General features: G+C 41.6%; 1 protein-coding gene across 1 annotated transcript in view; it reads left to right on the forward strand.

Moving 5' to 3' along the window:
* Positions 1 to 27,582, forward strand: part of ITGA9 (integrin subunit alpha 9) — a 299,490-nt gene that overhangs the window by 69,156 nt on the left and 202,752 nt on the right. The window contains exon 15 of the mRNA XM_030551304.1: positions 6,301 to 6,461. Within this exon, the coding sequence (XP_030407164.1) occupies positions 6,301 to 6,461 (161 nt within the window). The remainder of the gene's footprint in view (positions 1 to 6,300; positions 6,462 to 27,582) is intronic.

The following is a 27,582-nucleotide window of genomic DNA, read 5'->3' on the forward strand; positions in this document are numbered from 1 at the left end:
TCTTGGGGTGTTTCAGTTTTAGATGCCTTGAAGGCGCCCGATATGCAGGAAGTTGGTGCTCAGCACTTTTTGAAAGTCAGGCCCCTGTAGGACATCTGAAGTTGGGCACTCAGAATCACTAGTCTGTTTTGAAAATTGTGTCCGTTGTACTTCTCTCATGCTGTCTAGAGTGGTTCACGGCCGCGAGTGACTACTTCAGGGCACGCAGTCAAAAACAAGGCAGGCACTGCAAACTGGTGGTTTGTTCTGTCATTAGATTTTACCAAGCCAGTATCAAATGTGAACTTCTGGACCACTATAACAGCCTGGAGAGTGTAAGGGAGCTGTCTAAGACTATCTCAGGCAAGCTGGACTTAGTGATAAATGGTCATTTACATCAAAAATCACAAAATATTTAGGTTGCTTCCAGTCCCAAGAGGACAGTTGCTTACCCCAAGTCAGTTGGTACCCTAGACCTTACACCAAAGACAATGCCGTAAGAAACTATCTAAAGGTTTATTAACTAGGAAAAAAGAGTTATTTACAGGTTAAAGCAAAAATACATACACGCAAATGAATTACCATCTCTGATTCCTACAGATGAGAGAGATGTGGTAATCTGTCAATTCAAAAATGTATTTCAGGGCGGACCCAGGGGTAGCCCGTGGGGATCTCTGCCTTCATTTAATGTCTCTGGCTCTGCGAGAGTGCAAACAACAAAGAGATGAAAAATCTTCATGTCAACTACTTTTATTTCCCTTTTGAGCATTCAGCAGGAGCGGCTCCAGGCACCAGCACGCCAAGCATGTGCCGGGGGCTGCAAGCCACGGGGAGCACTCTGCCGGTCACCGTGAGGGTGGCAGGCAGGTTGTCTTCGGCGGCATGCCTGTGCAGGGTCCTCTGGTCCTGCAGCTTTGGCTGACCTCCCGCAGGCATGCCGCCGAATCCGCGGGACCGGGGACCTCCTGCAGGCAAGCCGCTGAAGGCAGCCTGCCTCCTGCCGTGCGTGGGGCAGCAAAATACCTAGAGCCACCCCTGGCATTCAGATCGATGGGACCAGGCCTTCTGCACGTACTTCTCTGTGGGTGGATGGGGCGATTAACAACGTGTTTGTCTTATGGCCCACTTAATTTTTGATAGCTCTCCTGAGTGAGTGGGGCAATTCCTGTGCTTGGGTTCACAAATTCAGAACAAACATTTGCAAAGTTATAAAGCAAAGCTTACATATTTTCTTCTAGCATAGAATACAGATGTTACAAGTGAGATTAATGCATGCAGCAGCTTTCAAGCATTTCATAGTCTAAACACTAAATGCATTCTTATAAGACTAATTCCTATTTTTAACAAAACTAACATACTATACAGGTGAGCTGGTTTGGTTTCCAGCTATGAGTTGGTCAGTTCTTACTAATGCCTATAGCTTTGGCCAGAGCAGGCACTTGGTTTTCCATCATCACTTCTGCATGCAAGTTTTACAAGTCTGTACCGAACATGCAGTCACTATCCTATTCTTTCTATTATAAACTCATATCTAAAATGTTTATTTTCATGTATTGCTATTGAATTCAGCGACCCATAAAGAAAATCTGTCTCCAACTTAATTGGGTTGATCAAACAAATTTTAAATATGGACCTTTTTCTCTCATTTTTTTCCCAGCACTATCTGCAGGACTACTAGTACGTTCACAGCTATTTGTAGACCAGTGTTTATTTTTACAATGTACTGTGTCATTCGCAAAGTACAAATCCTATCCATTTTATAGGCACTTTGTGCAGACTGAAATCTTCAGCGTCTTTTTCAGCTGAAATAGTTAGGGCTGAATTAAAGAGACATAGGATAGCGAAATGTGTTGCTTTGCATGGTGTGGCAGTCGTTGTCTGACTTTCTTTTTGCTGCAGGATGCGCTAGAAGGCTAAGTGGTTGGTTGTATTTCATATCCAGACAGAGCAGTACCTCACAGGGTTTTGGATATGTCAGAAATAGGAAAATTTTTTGTAGTTATTTATTTTTCATAAATCCCAGTGTCTGGCTTAGGCTGTTCCTTGCTTCCCTAGTTGTGACCAGAAAGCTGCTTCAGGCCTGACTTTGGTGTTCCATCTTCCAGTGCATTTTGGGGCCTTCCGTTTTTCTATATAGTCCTGAGCAATCCCTCATTCGATAGTAGCTACCTTTGCCTTGCTTATTCCCTAGGTGACAGAGCAAGGGAACAGTTTTCTTTAAGAACTAAGGGCAGTATTACTGCATACATTGTAAAAAGGGAAGGAGCATAAAAAATTGGCAGATAATATCTGATTCTCCCTCTTTAGCTTTGCCTTGTCTAGTCTAGAAAAAGGTTGAGTTTAGGTCCTACTTAGGACAGGTTTACACTACAGACCTATATTGCTATAACTATGTCCCTCAGGGGCCTGAAAAATCCACAGCCCTGAGCAGTGTAGTCATACCGATCTAATGCCCCAGTGTAGAAAGTGCCATGTAGACAGGAGGTGGATTAACTACGCTCTAGTGCTGTATGTGAATTCAAGCACCAAGCTAATGTACGCTAGCTAAGCCTGACCTTTAAACTATGTTTCCTAGTGTGACAGGGTAATAATTCTAGCTTGATGTTACCAGGTTGAATTGCAGCTTAGGCTGGAGCACTGTTCCTGGCCTGGGCATGGCCTTTCCCTGCATAATCCACACATGTCTGAGCACAATACCTTGTCAGCATGCTTCCAAACATTACCCCTTTCCCAGCTGAAGGCCCAGAACAGGAACATGGAAGCTGCTCCCATATTTCAGGGCACTGTGCTACTCGCCTAGCCACTGGCAAATGAAAGGAAACTTGCTGTGCCCGCAGATGGGATAATTTATTTATACAGATAAAAAAAATACCAAGCTACAATTTAATTTTAAAAAAATGCTTTTGTGTGAATTGGATGATTTTCAGTGCTTCTAAAAATGACAGGTTATAGGGCTGGCTGGAGTTAGGCATTGTGTATGCAGATGCTACAGAAGCTTGTTCACACAGCTCAGTCAATGCACTTGACTTCTGCCCTGCATCACCCCATTCTAGTTCACTGCAAGAGAATTCCCTAGGTAGATGCAGCTGATTGTGCCCAGTTGTAGAGTGGTTTTGCGGGTGGAGCTACACTTTGTTTGAACTCGTAATTGGTGCACCTCAGGTGGTTTAGAGTTTCTCTTCAGTTTGGATAAACCACCGGGGTTTAAAATACCCTTAATCTAAAATACATGATATTACACTGAAAGCAGGTGTTTTGCTGCTTGTGTGCTGAAACATAACAAAGTGGAGCAGGGGTACCTAATGCAATTCTTCTTAGCGTATGTGCAATGTGACCGGGATTGATCACTGAATTTGGTCTGCTGGTTGGATCATGAGCTACCCCGGCTTGGGCCAGGTGCTGACAGGGAGTGTGACATGAATGCTCATCCATGCCCCCAACCTACTGCAGTGTGTATGTGAGTATGTGACACCTGAGTATGAAAATCATGCGGTGTGTCTGCTACTCCTTATTCAGCAAGTATCTTACTGTGGCACTGAGTGGGACATCTAGTCTGCTGTAATGGTGAATGGCCTTGTTTGCAAATGAATGAAATATACTTCTGAATGCAGTTTTATCAAACCTTTATAAAGATTTAGTTTGAATTCTGGGCAGAGTATTGGTCACTTCAAAATTTAATCTAAACCAATTGCATGCATGCCAAATTTTTATTCACTTCTGAGGTCAAAGGCCAAATCCCATAAACATTTAAGAGGATGCATGTGGTTGAGTACCCCTGGCAGACTCTGGAAGGTTCCTAGTGAGAGTTAATTTAGTAGCAAAAACTTGCTACCCAGTACTCAGAGCAAATGGGAATAAATTAAATTGCAGAGGGTGCTTTATGAGCTAGTCAGTTACTTTCCCACCCTGGTTCCTTTTTTGTTTTGAAGCAACAAAGAAAAAAATCTTATTCATGGTATTTCAGCTTTTCCACTGATGTGACATCATTGGATGTAGCATAGGAATAAGTTGCCAAAAGAAAAGGGAAAAAGATCTGAAATGTGCTACTTAAAATGTATTAATCAAAAACATACATGGTTGCTATAGAAGGATGGTAACTGGAATGGTTTTGTTTAGAGGCTCTGTGCAGTGTTCTATTAGTATTGGGGTTGCTGCTTATGCTGTTCATCTAGACAAGAGCTTCTAAATGTTGCATTTCTACTTGAGAATTTTAAAGGTTTAGGATACACTCATGAACTGAACTTCCCAACACCTCAGTGAATTAGGTAGCCATTCTTATCCAGCTTTACGTCATTTGGGGTCTAGGGAGTTTGTCCTGGCCCCTGAGGCTGGTGACAAGTGTCTGTAGTGCCTTGTGTTCTGCTTGCACAGCTCTTGGATTTGCCCACAGATTTTCTTGTCTTTTGCAGCAACAGTTGCTCCTACAGTTGATATCATAGGTGTAATCCAGGGGTAGGCAACCTATGGCCTGTGTGCCGAAGGTGGCACACAAGCTGATTTTTCAGTGGCACTCACACTGCCCGAGTCCACACTGCCTGGCCACTGGTCTGGGGGGGTCTGCGTTTTAATTTAATTTTAATTGAAGCTTCTTTAAACATTTTAAAAACATTATTTACTTTACATGCAACAATAATTTAGTTATCTATTATAGATTTATAGAAAGAGACCTTCTAAAAATGTTAAAATGTATTACTGGCATGCGAAACCTTAAATTAGAGTGAATAAATGAAGACTTGGCACAGCACTTCTGAAAGGTTGCCGACCCCTGGTGTAGTCTCATCAAAGGTAGGAGAAAGTCTCTTAGGAAACAGAAAGAGGAGGAGACAGGATTGGGTTTGGGGTCTGTATAACCTAAAATCAAAAATGGATTTTTTTGTCTTTAAAAATAGGGCAAAATGTGTCATGCTTGACCTCAGTTTGGGTGTGATTCTGAGTTGTGTTGGACACACAGAACTCCCATCAGCTACAGTCGGAATTGTAGTGCTCAGTACCTTGCAGGATCAGATCCTTTTACGCAAACTGTTTTTAAAGTGATACAGAGGGTTGGACACACTCTTATTTTGGTGTAGATCTGGCTTATTTTGGTTTAGTTTCAGTCATTTAGGAATTAATTTAAGCCAAACTGAAAAAAGTCTGATTTAAATTGAAATAAGAATGCACACAGAGACTTTTGCACCAATTTGAATAATGATTTAAGTTAAACTAATCCAACTACTATGTATAGACAAGGCCTAAGTGAGGCCAATGACAACAACTGTGTTTTAAAGAGCTCAGAATGTTCGTTCTCTCTCTCTCTCTCTCTCTCTCTCTCTCTCTCTGTATGTGTATAAATAAAAATTTCACATAAAAGTTTTCAATCCAAGAAGAAATTAGGGTAACAATTTTAAAGTCTTCTAGGAAGATTGTTGTTTAGAGGTAGCAGTAACAGTTAGCTGATTTAAATCAATTTTGATTTAAAAAACATAACAGATGTATAACACTTTTAAGGAAATCATTAAAATTCTGTTCAGATAATCAATGTTTGGCCTAATTATGTAATAATGCACAGAAACAGACATGAGCTAACTGTCACATACATCACATGCAGACTAATTAAGCCCTGTGTTGCTGGCCATCTACTGATGTTCCCTTTATTGTATTAACATTCAGCTGAAATCACTAAGGACCACTTCCTGCAATAGGATCCACTAAGGTAAGGGCCTCTGTTATTTGTGTAGCGTCCCACTGACTTTAGTGGTACAGGCGTCCACTAAAAGAAAAAAGCTGATTTCATTGCTGGTTCAGGACCTCAGACATTGTAGCATTCACTTTTACAGCAGGTAGAATCCATCTGGATTATTCAACCAGTAAACAAATTGTTGAGTAAACAGGTAAGAAGCCTTCTCTAGGACAGTGGTCCCTGGTGATAGTTTATTGGTCAATGAGCGCATGTTCTGTAGTTTTCAGGGGAATAATATTCATAAAGAGAAATGAACTACAAACAACATCCTCTAGTTATAATCTTACTAGCATTTAGAATTTAACTCAACCAGGAAATGCCAAGTTCTTGTTGACATCTGGTTCTTAGTTTATGGTGATATGGAGGGAAAACAAAGCATGTTTTTCTTTCAACAGGGTGAGTAAAATATCTCTAGAATTTTTTGAATTATTTTTTACTAGTGCTTTCTCACATTCCTGGTAAAGGGCCTGATCATCCAAGGTGCTGAACATCCTCTTAAGTAAACATGCTAGAAGATGTAACAGGACAAACTGAAAGGCTGCTAGAAAAGAACCACCTTGGGCTGACAGTCATGGAATCTTCTTGTTTTCTTTTTTTGGCAGGTTTGAATTATATCTTGTCTGCAGATGTAGCAAAGAAAGAAAAAGGCCAACAGCCCAGGGTTTACTTTGTGTCTTCTGGAGAAACAGTGGGACAGATTGTCGAGCAGTTACAGCTGTCGTACATGAGGGAAAAGTGTGATCACTACCTAGCCTACGTGAAGGTCAGTCCATTCCATCTCTTCTCTGGCAGTCACCTTTTTGCGGTTCCGTCTGTTGCTTTAAGTATTTTTTGTATAAGCCATCAAAGCAGTTATGTTTGATTGGTTTGGGATGCTTTTGCTTTTTAGTTCCTGTGGTTGAGCTTTCCTGGATCAATGGAAAGGCCTTCTCAGTGGAATGTTTTGAACTTCCTCCCCAAGGGATCTGCCCTAGGAGGCAGATATTGATTTGATGGCTTCAGCATGAAATAATGCAAGAAATATTAATTGGATGGATTGTGTTTTTGTTTTGGCTGTTATATTTCCCCCAAATATGGATGCCAACAGCAGTAGTTGGATAGCTTTATTTCATATGTATGTTTTAGTGTCTAAGCAGTGGGCACTCTCCAAATCATTTGCTTACCTTGCCATGATGACTATGGGAGTCTCCCAGGTGGCTGCTGGCTCAGTTTTCAGTTCTGGGGCACACTCTTGACTTCATTTTGGGTTGAGATTGGAGGTGGGTTCATTGGAATTTTTATTCATGTCATTGATTGTTACCTCCTTTATTCAAGATTGGGGATGTGTGTCTCCAACCATGTTTCTGGAAGGGTGATATTGTTCCTTTGACAGAGTACGCGACCAAACAGTTGGTAGGAAATGCTAATGATCTTTGGTCTACAGCTGTTACTGAAGAAGTGCCCCCTAGGTTTCCTCCTAGTTGAGAAGTAAATAAAAAAGCAAAAGAGAATTATAATTCTGTTTATAGAAGTCTAAAGGGTGGTTAAAATAATCCATGTCATAAGGAATTATTCTTTTAAATTGTATGCATGACTTTTGTGTTTTAATGTGTAAAGCATCATGATGCAAATCTGTGGAGCAATATGCTGAAATGATATGACTGGCCTGGTGATGTAACTGGCCTCTTGTTTCAAGGACACTTCTCCATAAATTAAGCTGACCTAAATTCACTTTGCTTCACATGGCAGATACTGAGACAGGCCCCGTTTTTAAACTCCATGTTATCTTTGCATTTCCACTGACAAGCCAGTGTAGCCAATAATTCTCATCAGAAGGAACTCTTTCAGGGAGCTGCTTTGTACCTAAAGACCCTGAACCTGGGAGATGAAATTAATCCTTGACATTATTAGCATTTTTGTGCAAGGTTGCTGACGTAATTGAAAACAAACATAGTGACCACCAAGAAAGCAACCATATGCTATTAAGTTGCTTGTGTCCCAGGATGTAGACTACATCTTCCAAGGTTTTCTGCTTATGGTGCCCCTCCCGGTTTCTGCTGTGGAAAAAGCTCATTACAGAAAATGTAAGCAAATTAGTTTACCATTAACTAGAATATCTGGAGGCATGTTTAATAATTCTGGCCTTGCTCAAAGCAGCATGTCTGATCAGGCTTTGGTATATAATATTACTGAATTCTTGTGATTAAAATCGTTCAGGGAATATGCTCCTTTATTACTTAGGTCTTGTATTAAGAAATACTTAATTTCATAGTAGCCCTATTGTGGTTTTTGGGTGATGGATAGAATTAACTAGGGGGAAACACATGCCTGGAAAGCTGCTGTATTTGTTGTAATTATTGTTAGCTAAGGCTTGGGGTACAAAATGCTTTCAAAGAGAAACTATTTGCCTGCAAAACACTTGGGAATTGTAATTGCTTATGTAAAGGAAATCTATAAACACATTTACATTTACCAGCAGCTGTTTATTAGTAAAGTGAAACAGCTGTTTAACAAATAGGATTTAGTTGTTTATAGAATAGAAGCAAGGCCAAGGTTTTCTTCCAGTTGGGGAAACTGCAGGAAAGGTCATTAGTTCGGATAAGGAAGGATGCAAAGTAGTAAGGAATGATGAACTGTGGTAGTCTGTGCCCTCATGGGAAGAGGTGATGTGATCCACAGAGAATGACATTGGAAACATCAAAGAGCCTTGCAGATTCTGGAGGAGTGGAAATGGAGGTCATGATCCTTTACTGTTCTCAATCCTTGAGTAGGAAGCTAGTAAAACTTCAAGTTCTTTGATTACATAGTTTGGTGAGATAGCTGGTGATGAGATCTGGGTTTTAAGGTTTGCACTGGAATGATTTATCAAATATTCTTTGCTTTTAGTTTTCCTTTCCCTCCCCTTTGTACCAAGTGCTCTATGAAATTACCCACTTTTTGAACTGTGGTGTTTGAGACTGTCCCTAACCCATTCACTTTATTACCATTCATTTTGATCTTCTGTGACAAAAGTCTTAATGTAGCAGCGTTTCTTTTTGCAACTACAGTGTTGGAGTATGTGCGGTCATGATGTAGAGATTAGTGCTTAGGAAGACCAGATGAATTGATGTATTAATACCTGAGATGGGTCACCTAATCCTGGTGGGTAAACAAGCTACCTGAACCCACTGGCAGCCAGCAGAACTGCGGGTTACGTTGTTCAAATGACAGTATGTTTCTAGTTTGTCTAGTTCGGATTTCTCTGTTTCATTGTATAGTTGATAAGCCATGGCTTTTGGAGACAGCCACTCCACTAAAACATACCATAGGACTGCTGGCCTGTCTCCTCAGGAAGCACTAGTGCCACACTCAGCATCTGTTCAGGCCCTTCCTTCAGGGCCCAGTTTCTTCTTCAGACACAAAACTCAAAATAACACCAAAATAAAGCTATTCCCTTGGCCAAAGCAGGCTGCAAGGCAGGGGCGGCTCCAGGCCCCAGCACACCAAGCGCATGCTTGGGGCGGCAAGCCGCAGGGAGCTCTCTGCTGGTGCGCAGGCAGGCTGCCTCTGGTGGTTTGCCTGCGGCGGGTCCGCTGGTCCCTCGGCTTCGGTGGACCTCCCGCAGGCTGCGGGAAATCCACCAAAGCCGTGGGACCAGCGGACCCTCTGCAGGCAAACCGCCAGAGGCAGCCTGCCTGCCGTGCTTGGGGCGGCAAAATCCCTAAAGCTGCCCCTGCTGCAAGGGTCCAGAGGCCTTTCCCCTTGTCTCTCTCTTCTCCCTGCTCCAGCGCCTGCCACCGGATTCATCCTGCTTCCTACAGCTGCATTCTTCATCTGAGCTTTCATCTCTTTACAGGAGTCACCTGACCTCTTTCCAGCTGGCTGTGATAATCTCTTCCCTCACGCCCAAACACCTGTTCTGAAGAGGCTTTGTCTCCAAACAGAGCTGGCTGGCCCCAGGCCCCCTGGCCCTTAGTTGCATTCATTACACTTTACACTTCATTGCACTGTTGCTGAGAGAGAGCATTCACTAGTCTGATGACTCCTCCATTAATCTGAGCATGAGCTATCCCTCTTATTTCTATTATTGACTCTGAGCCTGTATAAAATTCTCTGGCCTTTTAAGTAACTGAGTTACGGATGGTACAGTTGAGCTCTGATTGTGACGTTCAAGAGTGTCACTGGTTTTCTCAGGTTAGTGTTTAGCATTAATGCTGTGCTGTTTATTGAGAGGTGCTCTACTCCTGGACAGTTCCTCATATGACCCAGAACATAGCAGCACGGGAAATACAAGAAATAAACTGACCTATAGTAAAAAGCAACAAAGCATCCTGTGGCACCTTATACGCTAACAAATGTATTGGAGCATAAGCTTTCGTGGGTGAATTCCCGCTTCATCAAAAAAGATACACTGGCACTAGAAAAGGTTCAGAGAAGAGCAACTAAAATGATTAGGGGTTTGGAACAGGTCCCATATGAGGAGAGATTTAAGAGGTTAGGACTTTTCAGCTTGGAAAAGAGGAGACTGAGGGCGGATATGATAGAGGTATATAAAATCATGAGTGATGTGGAGAAAGTAGATAAGGAAAAGTTATTTACTTATTCCCATAATACAAGAACTAGAGGTCACCAAATGAAATTAATAGGCAGCAGGTTTAAAACAAATAAAAGGAAACTCTTCTTCACACAACGCACAGTCAACTTGTGGAACTCCTTGCCTGAGGAGGTTGTGAAGGCTAGGACTATAACAGCCTTTAAAAGAGAACTGAATAAATTCATGGAGGTTTGGTCCATTAATGGCTATTAGCCAGGATGGGTAAGGAATGGTGTCCCTAGACTCTGTTTGTCAGAGGGTGGAGATGGATGGCAGGAGGGAGATCACTTGATCATTACCTGTTAGGTTCATTCCCTCTGGGACAGCGGGCATTGGCCACTGTCAGTAGACAAGACACTGGGCTAGATGGACCTTTTGGTCTGATCCAGTACAGCCTTCTTAGGTTCTCATGTCAGACGCATGTAATGGAAATTTCCAGAGGCAGGTATAAATATGCAGGCAAGAATCAGTCTAGAGATAACAAGGTTAGATTAATCAGGGAGGATGTGCTCCCTTTGAGCAGTTGAGGGAACACCAAGGGAGGAGAAACTGGTTTTGTAGTTGGCAAGCCGTTCACAGTCTTTGTTTAATCCTGAGCTGATGGTGTCAAATTTGCAAATGAACAGAAGCTCAGCAGTTTCTCTTTGAAGTCTGGTTCTGAAGATTTTTGACTGTAGGATGGCTACCTGTAAATCTGCTATTGTGTGTCCAGGGAGGTTGAAGTGTTCTCCTACAAGTTTTTGTATATTGCCATTCCTAATGTCTGACTTGTGTCCATTTATCCTTTTACATAGGGACTGTCCAGTTTGGCCGATGTACATAGCAGAGGGGCATTGCTGGCACATGATGGCGTATATAACATTGGTGGACCTGCAGGTGAATGAACCGGTGATGGTGTGGCTGATCTGGTTAGGTCCTGTGATGGTGTCGCTGTTGTAGATATGTGGGCAAAGTTGGCATCGAGGTTTGTTGCATGGATTGGTTCCTGAGTTAGAGTTACTATGGTGTGGTATGTTATTGCTGGTGAGAATATGCTTAAGGTTGGCAGATTGTCTGTGGGTGAGGACTGGCCTGCTTACCAAGGTCTGTGAAAGCGAGGGATCATTGTCCAGGATAGGTTGTAGATCCTTGATGATGCATTGGAGAGGTTTAAGCTGAGGACCGTAGGTGATGGCGAGTGGAGTTCTGTTGGTTTCTTTCTTGGGCTTGTCATGCAGCAAGAGGCTTCTGGGTACATATCTGGCAGTGTTCACACTTCAGCTGCTAAAAGAGGGCCTCATCCTCCCTGACTGAACTAACCTCGTTATCTCTAGACTGATTCTTGCCTGCATATTTATACCTGCCTCTGGAAATTTCCATTACAGGCATCTGATGAAGTGGGTATTCACCCACAAAAGCTTATGCTCTAATACATTTGTTAGTCTATAAGGTGCCAAGGGACTCTTTGTTGCTTTTTACAGATCCAGACTAACATGGCTACCCCTCTGATACTTGATCTATAATAGACTATCATTGGGTTTCATGTCACTAATCCACAGATCCTACAATAAAAACCCACCAGCCACATATTGCTTGTCAGAGAAGATTTAATATCAGATTTTGTGATAAGGTCTCATACTTCTAAAACTACAAAATACACTGAATTGTGTTTACTAACATATAATGAAGCATTGTCATAAATAATAACTCAACTACATCTTTTCACAGTAAATTAACTGATATATTTTAGAATGCAACTGGCTATAATTTTATAGTCTCCTACTTGCAATGCAGAGATTTTTTGCAGTGGGACTCTCAATACATTTTGGAGATTCTGCTTTAAATTATTAGTACAATAATTGCAGGTCTTGTGTCAACAACAGAACTTGTAGTAATAATGGGGCCATTAATTTTCCATTTCCTCCTTCTGAGGATGCACTGTCTCGTTAGTTGTTGCCAAGGGGCAAACTTCCTGGTGATGCATATTGTCATCTTTGTCACCCTTGTAGCTATGCCGAGATTGCAAAATTTGTCACAATTTGTAATTGGTTGCTTCATGGAATATCTAGTGATGTCACTTCTTGTACCATATCTTATATAGTGTTGGCATACCAGCTGATGTCCAAAAAGCCTCTCAGTTCTTATTTGAAGACATAGCATCAGAAGAAAACAGAATGCCATATCTATTGCAAATATCTTGCTCCAATTTTCAAAACCTTTTGATGTTTTTTAGCCAAATCCCTGGTCCTCAGAAAGGTGGGAATTCGGCTCCTTCAATAGAAGTAACTTTCTTTGTGATAGTCTGGTCATAGCTGACCCTCACAAGTGTAGGATTGTCCACCTGAGGGAACCTTTCCCAGCATACCTTGCTATGGGGTTCTGGGGTATGGTTCTGAAAACTGCTTAGCACCTTCTGAAAATGCTGAGTATATTCAATATCCATTGACTTTAGTGGGAGCAGAGGGCAATTAGCCCCTTGTGGAATCAGGCCCCTGGCTCATAGAAATTATGCAGGAAATTATCAAAGATTGTACAGTGCTGATCATTTTGAGAGAATCAGAAAAGATCAATTATTGCTTCATTCTCCAGTATCTGCAGGCTCCCTTGAATTTTTTTTTTTAAGTTCTAACTAACTCCAGCTGGCATCAAGCTATTGAGACACCACTTTACAATTCTTGTAATCAAACTACAGGTCAGTGCTTAAAATCCCTTCACAAAATGTTTTTCTAGGTTGTTTAATTATTTTAAAGGCCACCACTGTCTTCCTTCTGTGAGCTTGTCAGAATCAGTAACAAAATACATCTGCTTTTACCCTGCGAGCCTCCATCAGTGTTACTGGATTAGAGGAAGCCAAAAGAATTTTTAAACCAGTTTGTTTATTTTCTAATATATGTGTATCATTTTCAGTAGTATGCACAGCCAACACAAAAATTAGAGAAATAGGACCGTGACAGGAAAAAGAGAAGCAAGAGTAAAGAGAGAGAGGCTCCAGAAATTGAAAAGAAAAAAAATTAGATATTTTCTTCTATATTTCTCTAATCTTAATCTTGATTAGGCTGTATACTATGATGTTCTGCTTGTCCTCACCTCTACTTAGAGACCATGTGAGCTGAAGGTACTCAGCAAATCCCACAGATGGACCCATAATGTGTTTAACATGCATTCTGACCAGGGCAGTTACACCATTGAACCCCTTTTAGGATTTTGTTTCCAGGTTGCGGCTGCTGTTACTTCTTCCTTTTCTGAATTTCCCTCAGATTTAGAAAAATGTGAAAGGATAGGACACGAAAACCCACCAACCTGAATTTGAAACTGAGAGCAAAGAGTATATTGCTGCACATTTGTTAGGTCAGATCTTTTCTTCATCTTATTTTCACAAGACCATGATGATAACCCCTCATATGATCCCTGTGTTTGTTATAGGTGACCCGTGTGGGTTTGTATCCAGCTGAAGGCTGGTCAACTGAGCTAGCTATTGCTATCAATCACTGCTCTCGCTGTTCAAAGCCGGGGCCTTAACAGCCTCACCTTCATGGATGATGTTGCAAAGATGTTATAGGCATTGATAATACATAAACAGGCTTGCTCATCCTTGAGACAACCCCTCCCTTTTATATTTATTAAAGATATTCTAATGGAAACAGGTGTTGGCTATGGTTAGTCATATTACAGTAGTTTCTAGGAATCCCAGTCATGGGCCATGGCTCCACGGTGTTTGTGTCTGTTCAGTCTAGTAATAAAAGACAGTCCTGGTCTCAGAAAACGCACAATCTTTGTGTCAGACAGGACACAACAGGTAGACAAAATAGGCAAATAAGTTGCAGGTGCGTTGGGAGGATGAGATAACATTAAAATAGTTTGGCAGAAACCACTGCTCATCATATCACTTCTAAAATCCAGCAGTTGGCTACCTTTCATTGTTTTCTCCTTTGAAAGAGTGAGTGACCTTCACAATTGATTTGAAATTCTGATTCTCATGAGTTTATGGGCTTTCTGATCACTGACGGAAATTCATTGCCTAATCCTATTCCCCATTATTGTAGATGTTCTCCTCTTCTTGATACCTTGCAATATTACTGAAGTATTGCATTTGTGCTTATGTTTGTTTTGTTTAAGTATATATAAGGATTTCCATTATACGTCTCTCCAAACCTTTACAAAAATTTAACACTTTGGGGGAAGAAAAGAAATCCTTTTGTGGCTGGACTTGTTATGCATTTGTCTACAAAATTTTTTTGGAAATGAAGAATCACTAACACTGTTTCAAGGATCACATTTGTCATGGTTCTTCACCACCAAAAAAGCAGCAAAAGCTGACTTCCTTTATAGTAGGTTGCTGTTGTCTAGCCTTGTTGTAGCTGGATTGCTCAAAATTGAGCCTGCTTGTCCACAGTGGTCTGGGAGCCAATTCTGAGACCCTAACACTTTGGCTGATGAAATGTGAGTCATGCAGTTGACCACTCCAGTCTCAGAAGGGTTAACTGCTCCATTGAATCCCTCCCCCCTACTTCTCATAGAATCAATCTCCCATTGGCTTTGACTGTTCTCCCACCCTCATTGCCTGATTGGAGTGAGTGGCTTTGGATGGCAGAGACCAATGTGCCCAAAGGGAGAGGAGAGAAATAAAAACAAGTAATTGGTTTTGGTGTGCTTTTGTGCATTAGTGCAGAGGCTGATTTCAGCGCTCCAGCAGCTATGAAAATCAGTCACAGATGCCAAGAATTTCAGTGGATTTGGACCACAGGGTAGACAAAGAGAGCAATGACCTAGTGCACTGGTCAGCAGGAAGTTTACAAGTACTGTATGTGAGACCAAAGGCTCTGTGGAGCTTTGCCAAGAGTGACGACTGCAGTGAGAATCAGAGCTACAGGCGCATGGTGGGGCTTATATTTTTGGATTTGTTTCTTTCATTATCCTTGCTGAGCCAACTAGTGAGTGTCAGAATGAGCCAGGCTCAGTCGCATCACATGTTCTGCCTCCGAGGCTGGTGGGTGGGTGGGCTGATTTATAAAGCAAAGCTTAATTTGTATAAATGTACTGCTTTGGACAATCTTGTGTATCGCTGCTGGCCAGAACAGTGTGCGAAACATGCTAGGAGAGTATTGTACCTAACATTTTCCATTACCTCACTCTGATGTGAAGAGTTCAGCCTTGTCCCCTTGGATACACACTGGCCAGGCATGACTGTGCATTGTGGGAAGCTCCTCTGACAGTCTGAGAGACGCATGGTGCTTAGCTGTGCTGTGCACCATTATGAACTGCAGTGGAGTACAGGGTTCCTCTTCAATGTCTTTCTTCAATACAGGGATTTAACTGCGTTTAAAAAGGGAAGGTTAGAATGTGTTGCCAGGGAGGAGGATGTTTGAGCTAAGTGTGCGGTTTGCCAGAGATCCAAACACTATTAACTGTTGTTTATTTGTTTTTGGGTTTCCTTTGCTTTTGCAGAGGTTTTGCTATTTGCAAAAGATCTGATCCAAAGCCCATTAAGTCAGTGGGGAGCCTTTTTACTTTGTCTCTGGAGCCTGACCCAAATCTGGCTTGGGAACTAGGTGCTACCTAATTTCTAGTCACATCTTCCTTCCCCCACCTCCTGCTGCCATTAAAGACAATGAGAGATTCTGGAAACCTTATTAAGTTGAACATGCATCCATACCTGTACCCTCTCTCGGTTTAAGGGAGAGAATGTTTATACATTCCCACCTCTGCCAATCTTTCTAACTCTCCAGGAAATTATCACGGTTTCCCTCATACTGATTTATGACTTGGCTGTAGAAGTTCAAACTCTGCGTGTCTCTGTGGTGGGGAAGGGGACTCCTGGTGATTGCATCATGGCACAACTTTGTAGTAAAATTTTATCTTTTAGTTGAAGGAAGCCTTAGAACCCACCTAGGGTGACCAGATGTCCTGATTTTATAGTGACTGTGCCAAGTTTTGGGTCTTTTTTTTTTTATATAGGCACCTATTACCCCCTCACCCCAGTCCCCATTTTTCACATTTTGTGTCTGGCCACCCTAAACCCACCATGAAAATAGAATGCTTTTTTAGTTTCCAAGCTTCTCTACTCATCAATAAAACTGAATCGACATGAGCGGCAATAAAACTGAATCGACATGAGCGGCAATAAAACTGAATCGACATGAGCAGGTTAGCATTTAACCATATACATTTAATGGGGTGTGTGTGTGTGTGCGTGGGGTAGCGGAATGGAATACAGCAAATCCACATAGGAATTATGCAGCACATGATATATAATTTTTTTGCTTGAATGTATTTCATAAATATATTTTTAAATATTGCTTAACCTCCCTGAGGCCATCAGGATATATAGTATATATTCCATGAAATGAATGTACAATATGGGTCTCATAAATTCTGCTGAAAGCACTGGATGTTTCTTTCAAACGATGGCTCTTGGCATCAAAATAATTAACTTTACATATTAACCTGCAGGCAGGCTTCACCACTAGTGACATATATGCACAAGGCAATGTGAGTTATTTATGGTGCAGGCAGAAATACTGTTGCTCCAGAGGGACTACTAGGAGGGATCCTGCCAAAGCAACCCTGGGTTTATTCCTTCCCATCTGTAGTCGAAGCCCATTTGTCTCAAAAGAAAACAAATGTTGGCTTGAAGAAGGCCCACTCAGCGGAGTGCCCAATGCTTTGGCTGCTGAGGTTGCGTCTTCATTTTTCCTGCCCATTTTATCAACTGTAATACCTAGTAAACCCCATAAATGGAATCTGTTGTGCCAGTTTTGTACCTTAAGACCTTTGATTTACTCCTGGCCCCTATTTGTCTAATTATCTGGCTCTTCTAGAGATTTGCTCTATAGTTGGAGGGCAATGCAATTTTTCCAAAGAGACTTTCTACATGCACGTGTTTGTGTATATTTTAACCAAGTTATAAATGGTTGTTTTACATAGAAACCTATGTAGCATGTGTAAGAGACTATGTATCCGTGTGACAAATAGAAAAGACATGCACATGCCTGGTAAGTAAAGTGTCTTCTACCATATTACCTGTCTACTAATCCATCCATCATGCACAACATGGGGTATTAACTGGTGTCTGGTATGAGCCACCAAATCATTGATAAATTGGAGAGGGTCCAGAAAAGAGCCACAAGAGTGATTTAATGATTAGAAAACATGCCCTGTAGTGATAGACTCAAGAAGTTCAATTTATTGAGAGCGTTAAGGGATGACTTGATTACAGTGTACAAGTACTTACATGGGGAACAAATATTTGATATTGGGCTCTTCAGTGTAGCAGAGAAAGATACGACACGATCCAATTACTGGAAATTGAAGCTAAATAAATTCAGATTGGAACTAGGGTATAAATTTTGAACAGTGAAGGTGATTAACTGGAAAAATTTACCAAGGGTGGTGGTGGATTCTCCATCACTGGTAATTTTAAAATCAAGTGGAGTTTTTCCCCCTCACAGATCTGCTCTAGGAATTATTTTTGGGAAGCTCCATGACCTGTTTTGGATATGTGGTAAGACTATATAATGTTCCCTTCTGGCCTCTGAATCCATGAATATGAATCTTGTCCAGACTTATTTGCACAGGTGCCCAGATGCTATGGTTTGGAATTTCCTCCTCATTTTACGGGAGGGGTTGAGTCAGCTGTAGGCCTATGGCAATTTTTCAGACTATATCTCCTCTCATGGTCCTGCAGGTCTAGAAATGTGACCTTTATCCCAATAAAATATATAACATTTCTCAATGGGCCATACAAGATTTCCTCCTAGCAATGGAAGGACTGGAGATGAGAGATTTGAACAATGTATATTTTTATGTTGACAGGCTATTTTAAGAGGGGATTAGGGTGAAGGAGTGTTTTGCATTTATTATTTTTGATTTTTCTCTTCTCTTATTCATGGTGTAACTAAGGCACTCAGCTTTACAGGTTGAAGAATACAAATAATAAATATCAGACCTGGCTCTTTTATAGCCCTTGTCATCAATAGATCTCAATGTGTTTAGAAAGTTCAGTATCATTATCCCCATTTTACAGATAGGGAAACTGAGTCACAGAGGGGAAGTGAGTTGCCCAAGATTACTCAGCAGGCTAGTGGCAGAGCTGGGAGTAGAACCAATGTCTCCTGAGTCCAGTGCTCTGTCCACTACACTACCCTGTCTGGATTTTAGAAACTCTGTAAACCATTCCTAAACTAGTTTTTTGTGTCAGGTGGTGTAAACTAAACAGATGATGGCATATTGTGCTTTAAAGGTAGATCAGCACGTTTGGGGGTGGACGTACATAATTCACACTTGATTTTGCCACTCAGGAGTACTACACCCATCCCAACTGAATCCCAAACTCTTCCTACAAAACCATATAGTAATGAAAGGTTGAGGGTGACCCTGTGTCCTCCTTTAGTCTCAGTTTAGATCAGTGGTGGGCAGCCTGTGGCCCATGGCTGCATGCTGCCCATCAGGGTAATCTGCTGGCAGGCCAGAAGACAGTTTGTTTACATTGACCGTCCGCAGCTCTCAGTGGTCGTGATTCACCTTTCCTGGCCAATGGGAGCTGCGGGAAGTGGCATGGGCTGCAAGTCCCATTGGCCAGGAAACGACCAGCCATGGCCACTGGGAGCTGCGGGTGGCTGTGCCTGCAGACGGTCAGTATAAACAAACTGTCTCATGGCCCACCAATGAATTAACCTGACGGGCCACGTGCGGCCTACGGGCCGCAGGTTGCCCACCACTTGTTTAGATTCTCTCCTTGCAGCTTGTTTGTCTCAGTGGTTTTCCTGTTTACAGCACAAGGAGGAATATCAGTCAGTGTGGTGATTGTGGACCAACAGCTTGCTTATGCTGTCCAAACTGGGGAGTGCCTAAAATTATCACCCTCTTATTTTGTTATCCTTTGGAAGGAATGAGGAAAGCACTTTAACAGGAAACATTAGAGGCGGCTTCCAGCCTAAGACTCCTGTCTATGTGAAAAAGAAAACAATTAGATTGTGAAGGATGTGGCCAAAACTATAACCTTTCAATTGTCGGCAGACTCCTGAAATCTGCTGGGGAAGTTATATGTGGAGTGTATTTGGTTTGTTTTGGATGGCAAACAGGTAATTCTAAGCCAGTGCTTTAGTTCATAGTGTAAGTATGAACCTGGTAATGTGTCTGAAGGATTGTATTTGTAATGCATTTCAGCTAGGGATGAACTGAAGTGATAGAAAATGCTCTTTCCCTCCACATATACCTCGAACTATCACCCTTTCCTTAGCACTAAATTAAATTCAAACTTTTGCAATTCAGTAGTGTTTCACCCAGTACAGAAAAACACAGCCTTCCTTCATTCCCAAAGAGAGATGGGATAATTACAATCGGTGTGGTAACTATTTATTAAAAATAATTGCAAAGTGACATTTAAAAACAAACCTCACTTCTGCAAGCTGTTCCACATGGATGGTGCCCTGCACCTTTCCAGAGCCTCATCCACTTTAGGGGGTTGTTAGCACTCTAAACCCTGATCCTGCAAGTTGTTCCATGTGATTTGGATGCCTGTGCCCACATAAAGCCCATGTCAATGGGGTTCCATTATGGTTCAGGGCTCCACCCGGTGGAACAATTTGCAGGAGCTAGGGTTGCCAAGTTCAGTTGGTATTCCTGGAGGTTTCATCATATGACATAATCTTTAATTAAAGATTGATCTTTAATTCCTGGAGACTTGAGGACAAATATGGAGGGTTGGCAACCATAACAGGAGCTGGGCCTTCGAATACCACTCGTTTCAGGCCCACAAGTGTTTTCAGTCTAATACAGAAGGGGAAGAAAAGAAGACAAGACATGGGGAATCTATGTTGAAGTTTTATACCTTCTTCCATCAGCCTGTACATTGCATAATTATAGAATCCCTTAGACTGACTTAGAAAAATGCACTTGCTTAGATTTGCTCCTACTTACTGATGAGTAATGTGTACTCTCTGCACTCAGTTACACATCCCTTCTAATTTTAGCATAGATTTAAGGATGCCTAAATTGGTGTTACTCACACCTGGGGGTCCAGAAGAGAGGAGGGTAGTAAGAAAAGCAGCTAACGGAAAAATATATGAAGATGTAAATTAAAACTGGCCATTTGCTATGTGAATTTATAGCTCCGTACATGTTCTGGCCCCTTTGCATGCAAGAGATCCACAGGTCTCCAGGAGGTATGTAGAAGTCAAGAACCAAAGGGAAAAGAAAATAAATGATAGAATATTAAATTTGAATATTCAATAACTTTCCACTATTTAGGAATTGCTTTGCCAGGTGCTCAGAGTGACAAAGATGTTCAGCTTTGTGGATCTGTCATAGTATGAAAACACAAGTTGATCTTCATGCACTTGAAGAAATAGAAAGTTTGGCCATTAAATATATCCAAGGTTCCACTCTCGATCATTGATCGTTTTCACTGTGGTATCCATTGGAATGTTGATACTTCACTTAGAACATATAATGCACTTGGGGTAGGCCTTAAAATGGTTTTAAAGTGTTAGGCAGTACTAAAGCTATTAGTAGGTAGGGGGTGCAAGGAAATGTACGTTAACTTCTTTTTGTAAATACATTACAGCTGGGCAGGAGCAGAATTTTCTGTTTTGTGGAGAATTTGTTTTCTATTTTGGAATGGAATAAAACCCAATTCTTTTTTTTTAGAAATTTCACAGGAAATGTAATTCAATTTTTTACCTTTTTAACTAAAAAAAAATTTTTCATATAAAATTCTGTTTTGAAAATATTTTTTTGAAAAAAAAATCCAAAATGCCCCCTTTCAAAATCTTGAAACTGAGCTTTTTCAATGCTATTAAAACACTTGGATGAAATTTAATTTAGCAAAGCATAAAACAATCAACATGTTCAAAAATTTAGATTTAAAAGTAATTTTTCATTGAAAAAGATTTAGACAAAAAAATTCTGACCAGCTCTGAAATACAGTACTAGGGATTGAATGCAAAACCAGAAAGCTTTAAGAATTCCCATTTCAAGCTCCACTCTCTCTTTCATGTGCAAAAGCTCCAAGAGACCAGAACTAAAAATTTGTAAAGCTGAAAAATTTTAAATATCATTTGCCTTAAAAGATTTTTATTTTTTACCCAGAGGAAACGGGTGCTTTCATTGAGCTATAAACTAAAACAGCTCCTTTTTAAGTCATGTTGGAGGAGGTCATCGGGCAATGTTCTGAATTATTCTTTTAGTTACGTGCCATTGAAGGAAACATAATTTCATATCTTGATAAAATTCAAGAACCTGACAAATTAAGATGATTGTAGAGCCTGCATCACAAATTGGGTAAATGAGTCCAATCTCTGTCAGTGATGGGGCAACCCCAAAAGGTTTGAGAGAATGTCTCAATGTTAGTGGAACTTCCCTGAATCTGGAAAATATTTTTGGTTTGATGGATGGGTGAATGTTCCAGTTGGTTCAGATCAGGCTCAGATGCCTCATCTTTGGAGAGCTGCTAATGACACTGAGATGGGTAATGCTCAGTGCCTTCATTTCTATGATGCACACGTGCTCAGATCTTCCAAAATGAATTGGAATGTATTCTAGTGAAATGGAGTAATTGCTTAAAAGTTGCTTTGACACTCTAGCCACCACAAGCAATAAATATTATCCAAATAGTGGAGAGATGGCTGCTGTTTATTTGTCTCCTTAAAGAACTGAAGGAAAGCCAGGATTTATTTTTAAACTTTATATAACCAGTTTTAAATATTTGTGTTGGCTCGTATTACTTTTCTTATTATTTTGGAAACACTCTGAATTTGTCCTATGTTGTTTCTAATGTTTTTATTAGACTTCAGTACTCTCTCTGTCCCTTTGTAGCAAAATGATATGATACACACAAGTCATTTGGTGGTTAGTAGGTTCCCAGCAAGAATTGACACATGCTTCAGTTATTGTACAGATGATATGTTCACAAGATAATTACTGAAAAGCCTTTACTCCTTCACAACTAAATTGCTTTTGTATGGAGTGTAAGTTTTACCACTTTTTAAAAATCTTTTCTTTCTGCTATATACATCATCCCTTTGGGGCCAGCCCACATAAGAAGAATAGGCAATGTGATGAGTGTTGTGCATCAGCATTCCCATGTTAACGGCTAATGCAGGGATGGCTCTGCATTATAGGCAGATACCCGGATTTATGTTCCCTCAATGACAAAAAGCCATAGTATGAAAGTTGGCTTTGGTTACCAGGCAGCACGCTGTTAGATTTATCACACTATCAAAAGAGGCCATGCTGGAACTGCCTCCATTTTTCTACCTCGATTTTTTTTTTTTGCTTCTAAAATATTGTCCTGTGCACTGTTCAAAAAGATGCTGTTTTCTATCATCAGAGGTGGCTGCATGGTGGGTAAAGTTCTTATTTGTATTTTGCAAAACACTTTAATAAAATCACCTTACAAGGGCCTAATGTATAGTAATGAAATCTGGGAGCAAAACAAGGAAGAGATTATTTTATGAACATACTGAATATAGATAAGTGTTGGAAAAAACCTGTGATCCTTGAGACTTCTGCAAGAAACAAGAAAGATATAGGAATAGGGTTGCCAGGTGTCTGACTTTCTGCTGGAATGCCTGATTGAAAAGGGACTCTGGCAGCTCCAGTCAGCACTGGCTGTTAAAAGTCCTGTCTGCAGCGCAGTGGGGGCCTGGGGCTAAGGCTGCTCCCTGCCTACCCTAGCTCTGTGTGGCTCCCGGAAGCAGCTGCCTGTTCACTGCGGTCCCTAGGCACGTGGGCCACCAGGAAGGTTCTGCACGCTGCCCATGCCCCAAGTGCCAGCTAAGCGCCAGCTAAGCAGCTCCATTTGTCCAGAAACTGCGACCAATGGGAGCTGTGGGGACAGCGTCTGTGGGTGTGAGGGCAGCGCGTAGAACCTCCCTGGCCGCCCATGCTCCTAGGGGTGCAGGGACCTGGTGGCCACTTCCTGGTAGCCGCAGTAAGCACTGCTGGGACCTCTCATCCTGACCCCCCCCCCCGCCTGCATTCCAACTCTCAGCCCCAGCCCTGAGATCCCTCCTGTACCCAAGCACCTTGTTTCTGGCCCCACCCCAGAGGCCTCACCCTCAGCCAGAGCCCTTGCCCCCCTGCACTCTGACCTTCTGCCCCAGCCTGGAGTCCTCTCCTGCACCCATACTACCCCTAATGTCCAGCCCCAGCCTGAGCCTGCACCCCCTCCCACACTCCAAACCCATCAGCCCCAGAACGGAGCCCCTTCCTGCACTCCAAACCCTTCATCCCCGGCCCCTAAGCAGGAGCCTTCACCGCCCCCCACCCCAGAGCCTTCTCCCGCACCCAAATCCCTCATCCCTTGGCTCACCCCAGAGCCCACACCCCCAGACAGAGCCCTCACCCCCTCCTGCACCCCAACCATCTACCCCAGCCCAGTGAAAGTGAGTGAGATTGGGGGAGAGCGAGCGATGGAGGAAGGGGATAGAGTGAACATGGGAGGGGACTTGGAGAAGGGGTGGAGCCTCAGGGCAGGGTGTTTGGTTTTGTGCTTTCAGAAAGTTGGCAACCTATATAGGAAGGAAATAGCTTATTGCTAACTACTAACTAGAAATATACAGACGTTACTTTTTTCCTTCATAGATTGACCCCGAGGCATTTTTTAGAAACACAAAGTATCTATACAAAACTAATCTTTATTTACTATTTCTTCAGCATGTGTTTTGAGATCATCCACCAATTCATATGCTTCTGAGTAATGAGTAGGAACAAATTCTAGACATCTGACCAACAAAGACTTTCACTATTGCCTGTTTTGATTTTCTGTCCTTGACTGTTAATGTTTTGGGGGAGAAGTGTGTGTATGTGCAGGGCCGGATCCAGGGTTTTTGCCGCCCCAGTTATAAAAATTATTCAAAAAAAAAGCCACGATCTGCGGGAGCTCTTCTGCCTCCACTTCAGTCTTTGGCAGCAATTTGGCGGCAGGTCCTTCAATCCGAGAGGGATATATAATATATAAAAAATATATATAAAAACCCCTTCCCCGTGGCCGCCCCAAGCACCTGCTTGCTGGGCTGATGCCTGGAGCCAGCCCTGGGTGTGTGTGTGTGTGTGTGTGTGTGTGTGTGTGGTTTACAATAGCCCTCCCTGTGCAAAACTTACCTACCATTCCAAACAATTTTTGAGAGTCGTTGTTTATAAGTGAGGTCTCAGAACATATGCCATGAGAAATGGGGGTATAATGAGTATTATTTAATATTTATATTACTCTAGCATCTAGTAGCCCAGTTAGGCCTTGGGCCTTATTTTGCCAGGCACTTTACAAGCACAGAAATAGAATCAGTTCTTACCTCCACAGAATTTACTTGTACCCTCCCGGTCTGTCAGAATTTCAATTGGTATACGCTCTAGGTAACCTACGTAAGCAGCCAACTAACATCACCAGACAAGCACTGCGGTGGAATCCCCAAGGCAAGCGGAAAAGAGGCCATCCAAGAAACACCTGGCAACGCGACCTTCAGGCTGATAGCAAAAAATGGGCTATACCTGGAACGAGCTAGAGCGAATGGCCCAGGATAGAGGACTCTGGAGATCTGTGGTTGGCGGCCCATACCCCGATAGGGGTGACGGGCATGAGTGAGTGAGTGAGAGAGTCTAGGTAACCACACACAGAGAAACCTACCACTGATATGAATGTGAGGTGGCTGTGACTTTTGCACACAAAGTGGCACATATGAGAATCTTGCCAGGTTGAGCAGATGCCCTCATTCCAGCCATGGGTATGGTGGATATAACCACAAGGTTAGTGATGGGGAGAAGGAATATCTGCAGCCTTCATCATCTCAAGGATGATGTAGCTGTGCAGTCAGCCTTTTGTGCAGTGGTGGAGGTAAGAGTGTTACTAATACATCATAACCACTGACCTGTGACAAAGACCTGAATGAGGAAAGTTGTTGGATGCATCTCAACAGCTGTGTCTGCTAGATAAAATGTGTGGATGTATATTTTTTTTTAATGGGCAAAGAAATCCAGCACAACCATTTACTTGGGGCTTTCAGATCAGCAATTTCTAAACATTCTCTACTCTTGACTTGCATAATACAAATGACCTACACAGGTGACCCAAACTTGTCATTCAAAGCCAGGACTATATTTGGTTGAATCTTTTTTGCTCATTTTTTAAATATGAAAAATGCCTTTTTGATGGCTTTTTTTTTTAAAGACAATTCTGTATCCATTGAACATTTTTATGTTTTTGTTGAAAAACTGAAAACCAATTATTTTATTTTGGAAGGGAAAAACTTTTTTATTTTGGTGGTGGTGGGGAAGGATCAGTTGTTGTTTTTTTTTTTTTTTTGGATGGAAAAACCTGTGAACATTTTCAAGAAAACAGTTGTTTCAATTTCATTTTTTCTATGTTTTTCATAGAAATCAAAATACATTTCCTGACCAGCTCTATACAGGAGATTTGCATTATGGCCATGGACTGTGCAACTGTTGAACTCCTTACAGCATTTTGCCACTAACATTTGCTTTCATATTCAGTTTAATATATTAAGCATTATGAGGGGTGAGTGGGAGTTGTGGCTAAATGACTACAGCGAGCAGAGAAATGAAAGAATGTAAACCATGTCTAAAACATCTGGACATGTGTGTGAACCAAAGTTCAAGATACTTCTAATCAGCGTTGTCCAGAATGAAAGTGGTGGTGATCTAAAGGAGAGAGAAGGGCTATTATTTTGGACTATAAAATTAAAACCGAGGAGTTAAAGAATGACAGTCATCGCAAAAGTCATCATGAGAACAGTTTGTCTAAGCAAAGTTCATGTAGACGATACAATGAAGGCATTTCAACCGAGCTTATATATAAACCTCTTCCTCTTTTTAGCGTAATCTTTTTTTTTTCTCTGATGCAGAGGACTTGTACTATATGACGCTGAAGATCGTTTATTCCAGCTCAGTCATCATGATTCTATGGTAACCTTGCAGATGGAGTGTTGGCAAAGAACAGTGCATGCGGCACTGAGATGCCGCATGCACTGCATCAGCATGCATTGATGTTTGAGGTTCTGCTTAATAGGAAAAAAATACATTTTACGTTAGGGCCGAGCTGACACATGAGGAGAAATATGTTTTTTTCCTGGAAGCAGGTGCTGATAATGTTGAATGCTGAGAGAAATACAGTGATATCAGTGCAAATGAGGCTGATAAACACAATCCACTCCAGTGCAATCTGATGTCAACTCAAATTTGAAAGAAAAAAATGTGCATTGATAAAGATGCATCGAATCTATGTTTATATTCCATTTGTTAAATAAATTATCTTGGATTTTAGTTAAGAACTGAAACAAAGGTTTGATGGCTGTAGCGATACAATCAGAAAATGGCCTTTTGCCTTCATTGTCAACTGAACAGAAAAACATCAGGCTTTCCAGCCATAAAACTCTACATGAAGCATACACGTTTTTGTTAGTTACAACCTAAACATGTTAAACCTAAAGCTGGAAACCCTTTTCACTGCACTCCTACTTTTCTCAATATTCTGATTCTGTGCTAGCAAAGAGATACAACTCTAATTCAAGCAAAGACTGGAACTTTCCTTGGCCTTAGTGAAACTTGGCATGCTGGTTGACCACGTTCAGAAAAGCTGTGCTCCTCCAGCCTAGCAGAATGTAATGTGTGCATCTGGGTGTCGCATTTAAAATGGCAGCTGGTGAGCAGTAGGGGCCTGATCCAAAGCAGTTGGAGTCAATGGTGGTCTTTCTATTGATTTCAGTGGGCTTTGGGTCAGACCCCATGTGAGCAGCCCAACAGCTGTGGAATAGATTAACTGAATGGCTTTAAGCAGCTTATATTACTGTTGCTGAAGAGTGGAGTGGTAGCATTGATATGCTGTACTTGTGTTTCATGTTGGAAATGACTGCTAAGTCACTCAGCATTTGGGGCCTGTCATGTCTTATACCTTATCTCCTGAAAATCAAGAGGGCAAAAGGGTAAAATCTAATCTTTAGACCAGCTTTGTACATAAGTACAGTAAGTGTAGGCCATTATGTTATTTTTGTCATCTCTTAACAGTTTGGAGACCATACATTGTGAAGTTTAGAAAGGTGATTATACAACATAGAGTTTAATGCAAAGAATCAGCTGAGATTTATATTTGGACTTTGCCAGGATGAAGTGCTGGAAGTTTCTTCTTGTTAAGAGTCTCCACAGTTGCATTAAACGGTTGAGGTTAAAAAACAACAACAAAAAACCCCAGCCCATAAGGCTCCAGGGGTTAGTTGTATTATACTTTCTAGGCACCAGTTGTGTTTGGAAAAGGGGGATGTCTCTGGCTGAACAAGGTGTTAATGAAAGCCTTATTTGCTGTGTTCACCATTAAAGCGTTAAACATGATCCAGGGTTTGGTGCA

This window comes from Gopherus evgoodei, chromosome 2, assembly GCF_007399415.2.
Source record: "Gopherus evgoodei ecotype Sinaloan lineage chromosome 2, rGopEvg1_v1.p, whole genome shotgun sequence".
Classification (NCBI taxonomy): Eukaryota; Metazoa; Chordata; order Testudines; family Testudinidae; genus Gopherus; species Gopherus evgoodei.